The sequence below is a fragment of the Harpegnathos saltator genome, unplaced genomic scaffold (assembly GCF_003227715.2).
Source record: "Harpegnathos saltator strain DR-91 unplaced genomic scaffold, Hsal_v8.6 scaffold101, whole genome shotgun sequence".
NCBI lineage: Eukaryota > Metazoa > Arthropoda > Insecta > Hymenoptera > Formicidae > Harpegnathos > Harpegnathos saltator.
In genome coordinates, this window is record NW_020229875.1 from 1373007 (window position 1) to 1384434 (window position 11428).

General features: G+C 38.3%; 3 protein-coding genes across 4 annotated transcripts; 1 reads left to right on the top strand and 2 right to left on the bottom strand.

Moving 5' to 3' along the window:
• Positions 1-1692: 1692 nt before the first annotated feature.
• PGRP-S3 (peptidoglycan recognition protein S3) lies at positions 1693-4447 on the bottom strand. 2 transcript variants are annotated; one of them, XM_011146932.3, is made up of 5 exons: positions 4427-4447; positions 2975-3060; positions 2575-2800; positions 2355-2473; positions 1693-2178 (listed from the first exon to the last, which is right to left on the bottom strand). In XM_011146932.3, the coding sequence occupies exons 2-5, from the start codon at positions 3027-3029 to the stop codon at positions 1994-1996; spliced, it is 585 nt and encodes a 194-aa protein (XP_011145234.1). In that variant the 5' UTR covers positions 3030-3060; positions 4427-4447; the 3' UTR covers positions 1693-1993. The 2 variants fall into 2 exon arrangements, with proteins under 2 accessions (XP_011145234.1, XP_011145235.1); XM_011146933.2 differs by having other exon boundaries at positions 2575-2788; positions 4427-4445.
• Positions 3972-6019, top strand: LOC105186605 (alpha-ketoglutarate-dependent dioxygenase alkB homolog 4). The gene is made up of 5 exons (XM_011146934.3): positions 3972-4182; positions 4845-4970; positions 5046-5138; positions 5219-5652; positions 5775-6019. The coding sequence occupies exons 1-5, from the start codon at positions 4084-4086 to the stop codon at positions 5923-5925; spliced, it is 903 nt and encodes a 300-aa protein (XP_011145236.1). The 5' UTR covers positions 3972-4083; the 3' UTR covers positions 5926-6019.
• A 43-nt stretch (positions 6020-6062) lies between these two features.
• Positions 6063-11046, bottom strand: LOC105186602 (CD63 antigen). Its single transcript, XM_011146930.2, has 5 exons — positions 10777-11046; positions 7831-8019; positions 7433-7603; positions 7045-7269; positions 6063-6859 (listed from the first exon to the last, which is right to left on the bottom strand). Exons 1-5 carry the CDS (start codon positions 10849-10851, stop codon positions 6662-6664), a joined length of 858 nt encoding a protein of 285 aa, XP_011145232.1. The 5' UTR covers positions 10852-11046; the 3' UTR covers positions 6063-6661.
• Between the last annotated feature and the right edge of the window lie 382 nt (positions 11047-11428).

Consider the following 11428-nt stretch of genomic DNA (forward strand, 5'->3'; position numbering starts at 1 on the left):
CTCATTGACCACTGACGCCGCCCCATTTTACACACACTTCCATCCTATTACACCCCATCCCTCGTCACGTTCCGACTCTGTCACGCGACGACGACTCATAGACTCTTTAGCATTCGTGTCCGAGATAATAAAATGCGCTTATGTGTATAGACCAGAAGTTACATAATATCACACCAAGCCGTGAAAAAAAACATTTTAGGTAAATTAAGAAGTAACTTACCTACTTACAATATTATGCTGCTGCGCGTAGAACGCATGCCTCTAGAAGAGTAATCTTATGCGGAACTATTGGGGATGGACGTAACACATGCGACTGTATTTTAGAGTTTTGCCGTTCAGTGGTAACAATTCGACGACTATTTTTCACCACGATGAGACGCGTTTCATCTACTCCCTCTGAACGAAACATCCAATGTTTCTTATTTTAATCACTCACAATGTCACAATGTTTAATCAATCACAATGTTCAATCTGTGGCAGAAAAATTGCGGCACTTATCTTTTTCTTTCTTCTTTAATGAGCTTCGCAACGCATCCGTACTCGATAGAGATGAATGTTTCTTTCAGCAAGTCTCTCTTGAGCGAGCTTCAAACGAGCGAATCGATCGTGCGAATATGCTGATGCAATAAATTTGTTAATTTTATTCTGAGCATCGAACGCACGCCACATCCAAGTGCTGTCGCTCCTGTTCTGTCTATCCCCGGGACATAATTACCTTAAGGCAGCGCGAATACTCGCGGAGCGTGTGTATGTACAGTGTAAAAGATGCGTTGTGGATATGTACAGTGTAGAAGTATAATTGAGCAAGCGAAGTGATAAAAAGGAAAAAGAAAGGCGTATATATTATAGCTATGAATAAGTATAATAAGGCGCGAGCGTGCGCACGTGTCGCGCGACGTGTCGTTTGTTTCTGCAACGGAAAACGCCGCGTGTTCTTCCGTTTTATTCGGTTTCTACTTTTCTGCAGCCTGTCGTGTCAGCGTAGTGAATGCACGAGGATACGTTTCTTGCACCACATTGTTGCGCGACACGTGCGTCCGCTGTCGCGCCTCGTCTATCTTGTAAAATATCTGTGAATATTATGATTTAGTTTCTTCCTATTTGTAGACAGGTATGCAAAAAAGTGTTTACGTTAATCGTTTAAGGAGAATGTACAGATACCCACTACTACCTTTTTTGTTTTGTGTTTTACTGTAGTTATCGATAATTATATGGATATTAACGATAATAATAACTATGATTAAAAAAAAAAAAACTTAAGCACGGCTCGATTGCGTCATTCTTGAAAAACCTGCTATAATGCGCAATATTTATTCTGTGTAAGAGAAAGAAACTCTTGGTGATAATGTATCATTTGTATATTAGTAATTACGTGATCTCCTAATAATCGAAAAAAAAGAAAAATGAAACTTGAATAGAATTGATATACGCGTTACGATGTCACACCGTTCCATCTCCTAAATTCGTCACAATCTCCACGATTTATTTCCGCCGTCTGCTACATGCGTTCTGAGATGTTAATGCGATATGTCAAACATATACATATATGTGTGTGTGTGTGTGTGTGTGTGTGCGTGTGTGTGTGTGTGTGTGTGTGTGTGTGTGTGTGTGTGTGTGTTAAGATTTTTCTTTTTATATTAGATCAGGAGCTGGACTTCTCTCGCTAGAAAGGTAATATAATAAAACAAACTATTACCTCGAACATATCGACGTATATTTCTTATTACGATCTTGCATTTTCATCGTACGTTTCGTCGACTCTACAAACGTCTTGCGAGGTACAGCATTAAGAGAAGAAGAGTATATATATATATATATATATATATATATATGCATTTTATATTTTCATCACATTTTACATTTTACGTTCTGTTTTAGTGATATTATGGGTAAATAAGTTGCTCATAATATAACGTGGACTCTATGATTTTATCGGCTACTTTACCTGTCGCATTATAGCGATCAGAAACTACAAATCTTTATCCGAAGTTTCCTACGGATTACTGACCCATTCAGGCCAATTCTGGATCTGCTGGTAGAGCTTCTCTCCCGGACTGGATGTTGCCCTCACCTGTCGGGCACCGATCACATGTACGTTGCTACGAAGGATGCCTTGGGATTTGCCGCATTGAATTAATTGATGCACAGCATCCAACATCTTTTGTTTGGCCTGTTTCCCTGAAGAGAGAAAATAAATATATGTAATATATTTACTACAATAGAATAATTTTCTTATCTCTCTTTCTCTCCAACACATCAAAAAATTATACGATAAAACAACTATACGGAACATTACTTATAACGGTTAATGAAATAAATCATTGGTACGATTAATTAAAAAAAGTAACATTTACTATTGAAATTTCCGATGAAGCCTATGCCGATAGATTTTTTGTTGTATCCGTATGTGTGTGCTCCTTCACGGGTCCAGCCGCATCCTTCGTATATGTTTCCATCGCCACCAACTAGGAATCTTCAGGGAGACATTATTTTAAGTAAGTTCAGCGTCAATAATACCCGACCACTTTCTAAATTCGGTATCACTCTTAAGTGAAAATTAATCGCACGACTTACGAGTAACCGATGTCATCCCAACCAAGATCGTTCATGTGATAACTACGTATGTTTTCGACGCGTTCCGTACATTTGTCGCGAGTCTCGCACTCGGGGGTCACTGTATGTTGTATTACCACATAAGGTATCGGCAGGATTAAATAATTCACGTCTCCGGCAGGTGCAGTGGTCCACTGGTTTCTGCTAATGATATTAGGACATTCTACCGGGGGATCTGTGGGACGACCAGAAATAGAAATAATTTTACAATTATAAAGGGAAAGAAGTCAATCAGAGCCAGCATTCGTAAGAATTCGCAGCGACAAGTATTGTGAGAATGCCAAATATTTCGGCATTATTTAGAAGTTTTTCATTAATATAATTAAGCATTGCTGATATATGAATTGTGCTATATACTTACTGGCGAAACTCGTAGAGAGACCCAATAAATAGACGAAGCCGATTTTCGATAGCATCTTCGCAGCGCAAATGAATGATGAAGTGCAACTGTACGGGTAATGTTGAAAGGTCGAAATATAATGTCAGTAATATCTCAGGTTATGACCCGAAGTGACGAGGAGATAATGAAAATCACTGAATGATATCAACTTTTGACTTTCTTTTGTACCATTTTACGGTCACAGACCGCAGCAAAGAGTAAAATCTTTGTTACTTTATTACTTATCTCATTAGTATATAGATGATTATGTTTATTGTTTAACAATCGTATTATAATAATTTCTCTGTCATGTACTCTGAATGAGATCGAATAAAAATACAATAGCACTTCGCTCTTTGTTGAACTGTTCATGAAACTTTATTTCAAAGCTTAAAGATATATTTAGAGAATGAAACCATTTAAAATATACCTTTTAGACTTTATGATTGAATGGTTAAAATTTTTAAATTTGAATTAAAAAATTTTAATGTAAAAGATATTGCGTATGTACACACAATATGCGCGCGCGTATATACGACCGCCATTATCCAAGTTCGGCGTGTAAACACAAAATTCTAACTTGTTTGAAAATTAGGAACGATAACATTAAAGAAAGTAATCGACTTCTGAAAAATCGATTAGAAAAAATGTCAATTTTTATAATCAATAAAATTTCGAAAATAAAATTTTGAAGTTATCGATAATAATCGATTTATTTGAAGCCTTTTGTCAGTGAACTTTACCTACTAATGATAAATGCTTTTTTAAAAATTTGCGCGTAAGATTAAAATATTACTGCATTGTTTTTCTCATTAATGTATTCTGTAGTGTAAATAAATGTACTAGAAGTTACGGTTATCATTATAATAGACCATTATGACTGTTGAAAAGTCATAATTGTAGTCTTAGCTAAAAAATTGATTTTAGCCAAGATTCAAACCACAATTTAGTAATATGGATATGCATCTAGTAGATAGAAGCACTGTTTCGTGTTCTTGCCAGACAAAAACCTCCAAAGTCAACTTAAGATTTGCTCTTGGCTCCTGTACAGATCTTTAATTTATCTGATAAAGAAGAAAGAATAAATCACCATGCAGACTGTTCGACCATGCGGGTGCAAAGGAATACGCTCTTGTTTAATTTGTGAGGAAGAGTATAAAATATCCAAGACAGAGACAAATAAGTTACAGGTAAAATTCTGAAATGTTTTAACCTAGAAATTTCTAAATAGATGACAATGCTTTTTAATTAGTAACATACCTTGTTTTCTGTTGTTATTTTCTTTTTTTTACCGTAAAAATCAGAATATTTTGTCACCCTAAATATATATGGATATATGAAAATTTATATTTTCTACTGTGCGTTCACAGTTGTCATTTTTCACATAGAAAGGTATATATGTTGCTTTAATTATGTATATTAAGAAATTCATACCTGAGAATTTTGCTATATACGTTCAACTTCTTCCTACTTCATCTACTGTCTATCATATACTATTTATTCAACTAACAGAATATGTCTTCAAAGAGTCCCCTTCTACTCAACTAAAATACCTGAAAAACCAGTTTACATCCTTCTATTTTTATGTGAAAGGATGAGATAACCTTGTACTTTCGTCATGTTTTATTATTATTACTTTATCTCTTTTATTATATATTTAATGCATATATATATTATCTTTTTTATACAATAGTTTTTTTTTGTATAAAACATTGTACATTTGATATAAAAAAAATTAATTTTCGAAGCTGCTATATATTTTATATAAAATGTTTTATCTGCTGAAATTATACCACAAAATTGTGGAATATGTATATGATTTAAAGTACAATTGCTGCATGTGCTTTCATAGGAAAGCAAAAGTTATGTTTATTGTCCATATTGTGATAAATTATCACTTGGGTGGAACATAGATGAATACAAAAAACATCCTCATCATGATGGAAACTTAATTGATTATCCTGGTGTTTATATCAAGGTAATGTTTACAACAGAAAATAGTGCATATTTTATAGTACCTCTGATAGTATATAATTAACAAGGTATATCCCAGCTAGATTTCTTAAACAAAGATGAAGCTGAAGAATTGATGAAATCACTTGATCATCTCCCTTGGCAAGCTTCACAAAGTGGCAGAAGGAAACAGGTACATATCTTTGCTTAAAAATATATAAATATATATTTAAATAGCTTTAATGCATTTAAACTATGAGACTTAATTTATAGAATTTTGGACCAAAATGTAATTTCAAGAAGAGGAAATTACGATTAGGAACATTCAATGGTTTTCCTAAAATAACGCAGTTTGTACAGACAAAATTCGAAGAAGTACCACTGTTACACAATTTTAAGACTGTTGAGCAATGTTCTCTCGAATACGATCCTGCACGAGGTGCTTCTATTGATCCTCACATTGATGATTGCTGGATCTGGGGAGAGCGCATAGTGACTGTGAACGTTCTCGGTGATACTGTTCTGACAATGACTCCTTATCGCGGCCCAATAAATCGGTACAACCTGGATTGTGTCCCAAATTATAATAATTCTATTTTGAAAGATGACGTTTGCAAAAATACGCAAACTGTAAATATCGGTGATGACACGGTGGTGCGATTACCGATGCCTGCAAGATCACTCATGATTTTGTATGGTCCTACAAGGTACGATATTAGTTTATTTATAAATATTGAAATAAGAAATATCGTAATTTGCACTCTTATACTTTATACTCGTACAGTTTACGCATTATAATTAACATATATACATGAATTTGATTCGGCAGGTATAAGTGGGAACATTCAGTACTTCGACAGGATGTTGCGTCGAGACGTGTTTGCCTCGCATATCGTGAATTGACGCCTCCATACCTTGAAAATGGAGAGAATTATAAGGAAGCTTCTGAGATTCTGAAGCAAGCAGAATTCTTCTGGTGACGTCAGTATGAATGAAATAAATTTAAATATATTTATTTAATAAGTCGCTTATTACACGTAGTGTAACACAACTCTATATGCTAGAATTCAAATTCTCTATTGTCTATTCAATAAATGTAAATGTATAATAGCAAAAGTACTTTAATAGAATAAAGACATTTATTTTAAACATAAATATACATAGTAATATACAGTAAGTATTGGCAACAATTCTTGCAACAACTCGCTTAATAAATTTGCAAATGAATATCTCTCTTTATGCATACGTAACAAATACTTTTAATCAAGTATTAGTTACTTTATTTCTTTGAATATTGAAATATTTATTCGTACAAAATATCTAAAGTAAACAGAGCAAACAGAATTTGACTTTTAAACAATTTTAGGTTTGTACATATCTATGGCGCTATATATATGTGTAAGAAAATATATAATTTATAAATTATAAATCACAATCTGTTTTTGGTTAAGTATTAGTTCCTCACGCACATATTACCCAGCAATAACTCACCGAACAAAAGTTAGTCAAAATGTTGTCAAAAATAATAAGTATTCATTCTTGTAAGATGTTTTAATATGTTGTAGAAAACTATTATTCAATTTTTGTAGATTCTTGCCTCATGAGGACAATTAGAAGATTATTTCTGGTTTTATAAGTTCACTTTTTATATCGCAGAATATTAACACATTCGGTTTATGGTTCTTAAAAACGAGACATCTCATTCCAGGAATTGTGTTAACACTTTTGTTCGCTTTTAAGCGGATATTCCGGTGACATGTACACTATGGGGAACGTAGTCAAGGGATCCGACTTTCCCAACGGTTCGTAACCGTTTACGAGATTCTCTCGTAATTCCCAACGACGCCTTTCCCTCTCCGTTTTCTGGCGCCTGATGGCTCGACCCAACATACACGCAAACATGATTCCCGTCAACTGGAAAGAAATAGAATGCAGATTATCATCGATTTTGTTCAACTGAAAATGAACTATAATTTCTTCAAAATTATGCTTCTCTCAGTTGGCAAGAAGCAAAAATATTTATTTCTTTTCCAAGTAGATTTTTGTTAAATTTAATACGCGTGTGATACGTAAAATTTAGTGAAAGTGGACCCACTTACCTGAATGAGAGCGATCGCTACGGCTCCTGTACCGATATAAAGCGCACTGCGTTGGATAATAATGGACAGGCGACTGATACAACCTGCTTGGTATCTGTCTTCCACCGGACAAATGTCTTCAGCGGGATACACAGATATAAAGTCACAGCAGGAATTCATTATACGCGTATTGTTAAGCGAATTATCATCCCAATCCTGAGGTCCATTGTATCCACAACAGCGTAACTAAGAAGAAGACAAAATAGAATTCAGATATAATTTTCTTTATGTAGTTTAAATAATATAATTCAGATATGATGTTTCAGGATGTTTCTTCCCTTCCGAAGAGATACGCTTGAACACTTTTTGTTACATACACAAGTATACAGCTAGTGCAAGGAGTACTTACCCTAGATTGCAAGAAATCAATGGCAGCCGTGGCCTCTTTGTTATTCCCGTACTCATGCATCGTTACGTTGATCTTCTCTTCTAGAAGATCCTGGATGCTGTCCTGCAAGGCGTATGCAGCAACTGCGGCGGCCAGCTCCAGCAACAACACGATCGACAGCAAGACTGCAAACTGAAGATAAATATTAGAATTCATGTTGAGATCGTAAGATGAAAGAAATCTGGGAAGACAGAATATGCAGTGGATAAAAAGAGCATTTGCGTCTTGTATACATCGAAGGGCAATCACGGAGAAAGAGAATTACGGAGACTCTATCAAAGATTTCTTTATTTTGTCATTCCGGGAGAAGACACATAAGGACTGCAAATATTCTCTTTACTGCGAGAGATTTCACTTACCACAAGAACCATGCAAGTGCTTTCCTGGAGCGCGCCGCAGCATCCCATGAAAGCTATTATGAACACGAATATCCCTACCACGATAAGGAGCGTGGCCGGCGAGAAGTATCTCGGGTCCAGGAAATGCGAAAAGTTCTCATAAACGGCGTAGATGGTCGTGCCGACCGATATTATCATTATCCCCGTCAGCTGTAACGAAAACACACAGGAAGGTATTACTGCGCAGCCTAGGCCTTATTAACCGTTACTTATTAACTGTAACTTAATTTAGCCTAATAATTAGCTAATTAACCGTCGTGAGTCTTGAGTCATTAGTATTTTGTATCATTAGCGCGCCCTCTCGCGCGGCATATAAGATCTTGATTGTCCTTAATTATTTGTCATCGGTTACGTAATTCGCGTCTACGACTAATCGTATCGGCGCGCGGCGAATTATTTCCAACTGAAAAGGCTGAAGCGACACGCAAAACGTCGTTATCGTGTGCGAAGCATATCGCGAACCGCATACATCATTCTATTCGCATGACAAAACGAGCTACGTAATTCGTACGATAAGACGTTCTATTATTTTCATTAGGAACGCACGTGGTATAAAGCGCATTGCCAGCTTAATACGTCCTCGTCGTGGAAAAGTCTGCGAACTAAATTTCATCATTTCACGCTCGTCTTGAGTTCTCTTGACGACGCGATATCGACGCGGTCGAGAGAGACAATCTGTATTGTATCGAGATAGCGGAGGCTCTTGAGCTTTCAATTTGGTTTACATAAATACGCGCGACTGCTCGGTAAGCCGATCTCATATTTGTGCACAATATAGTTATCTCGTGCAATTATCTCTCCTGGTAACAATGACAATCAAAGATCGAACAGAAGCGCGACGGCGATCAAGCAACCTGCGCCGGTTTTTAAGAACAGACCTTTCCACAATTCGTTCGTGTACATTGTTCGAGTCGCACGGCGATACCGCGCACATCACAAAGATTATACATTTATCTCTACTGATAAGCGAACATTTGTGCCCCAGGTGATGATATAGGCTCTCGCAAGTACACTGAACGTTCTCTTAAGATTTGTACGATTGACGATATTCTTTCTTTTCTTATTTTATCGTTTATTGTTATATTCAGCTTGGCTCTTGCGCCAGTTGTCCCTCACAATTGCGTTTCAACGTTTCCGTTTGCACCGCTACACTAAGCTACCGTTACATGTTTGATATATTTCGTAACGTCGCAATACTTTAGAGTCACTTCTCATTGTTAGTATCGAAGCTGCAATTTCATTGCGTAAGTTTACAGGCAGTGTTTTCGATAGCGTATCGACAATCCACGTGAACGATCGACGAACAAACAGCTATTTCCATTTCTTCGTTTAATTGAGAGAGGCACAGTGTTAATCAGGTTGCGCAGCTGTTATGCGGATCGCCTAATAATTTAACAGTGCATAGGCTTGTCTATATGATATCGACCGTAGTTCGAAAGTGCTCTCTCGGAACAATGAAACTCGAACTTCGTGGCCCGTATCGCTTTCTTTGTGACTTTGTGTTTCCGATAAAGAGAAAGATATATATATTAAATATATATAAAGAACAAAGAACGCAGATATTATGACAGATATTATAACATGGACGCCTCCCTTTCATCATCATGTTTGTTTCATGATTTTCCATGGGTTTTCCCCTTTTTCCTCTTACTTTCTCGCGCATCACAGATGCGACTAGGATTATCAGATACGCTATCGCAATACAAATTGATTCTTTTTCATTTCGAAAATGTGAATCTACTATCGCTGTTGGTTAGCGTTTCAAATATAATTTTCCTCGCGATAGATGCGTCAGCCCGCAAGTAATATCGATTCCGAACGATCGCCACATGAAAGAACAAAAACTTCCTTAGACATGTGTGGAAAGTGGACGTCTAATGAATTGTTTTCACTTTCAGTTCAGTCGCCGTCTGTGCGCGTTATCGAGGCCTAGCATCAACAGCCATATCGATGGCAAATAAGACTGATATACGAGCGATCCACTTAAAAGACAAAGAGCTGAAAGCCAGAGCGCAATATCACGATACGTGTATCGTGCTCAAACAATTTACGACGTAAGAACGTCGGTATGTGCGGAAACGTAAGCGCTAATAATTTTCTCAGAAGCCAGCCGGCCGACCAATCGTAATCGAGAAATTCAAAATAGCGTTCTCGTATTCTCTCGTATTCTCGGCTGGAAATTTTTCATTCTCGATAAGCCCGACTTCTCACGCGTGTAACTATACGTGACGCGGCTAATTAAATGAGAAAAATCATTCCTAATCTTCTTTCAGCCAAGACGATGCCGTTTCTCCTCCTTCGTTAAAAGCGAGCGACTGGCAATCAATGATGGTTACTCCCGCTGCAGGTCGAAGCCTCTTTTTTTTTTTTTTTAAACCAAGCTTTATCTACGCGGTCGCTGTAATGGCAATCGATAATTACGAATGTATGGTACAGTTCACATGGGAGCGCTCTATAATGCGCTATAATGCGCGCAATTGCACTTTCTCGAGAGTTTGCGTCGCGAAAGCATTGTCCAACGGCCTTTACTAACGACGTCGGCGTGGACTCTACGTGGATTACCTGTGTTCAAGTTTGGAGAGGCGCAAGCATTATCTCATTTCCCGAGAATGTCTCTTCCGGCAAAGGAAGAGGACTTACGCAACGCCGACGACGTATTCGCGGCAACTTCGAGGAAACGCATCGTGCCAATCGTAATATCGCACGATGAGACGCCTGCGTTCGCGCGAGGGAGGAGAAGAGGGCGGAAGACAAGGAGCAGACGACGTATTTTGAGCCGTCGTGTAGAATGTGAAATATTAATAGAGGCATCGCAGACGCAACACCGGGACAAGTAGGACGATTCCATTCCGCGAGCGGCAGGATCGCGTCTTTTCAAGTGGAATAAAAATACCACGAGATACAGACCACGAAGAGGGAGTTGACTGCGCACAGCAGATACTTGATGCAGCGAAGGCCGACGTCGAGATGCGTGGCCGCCATTTTCGTGCTCTTGCCGTGCTTCTTTCGCGGGCGCAGGTGCACAATAATCGTCGTAGATCCGCGCACATCCACCGCCGACTCACCGACTGCCGATGTCGATGCCGATGCTCGGTATCGGGCCGCGGCGGCCGATCAGCGTTATCTCGCAGGCCGATAACGGGCCACGAAAACGTACGAAGGCGACAACGACGACGGACGGACGACTGTTCGCCGGTCGACCACGGGCGACGTCCTTTGCGCGGAGTCGACGTGTTCCTTTGTCTATGCCGGGAGTGGGAGGAGAGACGAGGAAGTCGCGATAACGCGAATAAATGCAGCCAGACGATAAGTCCGCGACGAATTCGGGCGAGCGTGCACAAACGAATGCGCGGCACGTATGAGCGGAGAGCCTTCGTCTCTGGAAAAGAAAATCCAGAAAATGCGCATGTGGAGGAAAAAAAGTGATCGACTTGATGACGCATGTGGAGGAAAAAAGTGATCGGACTTGATGACGATCGCATCGAACGCATCAGAATCGAATTTCGACCGTAAGATCCAAAAATCGTCATCACGTTGATTTAACTCAACTCATTCAATT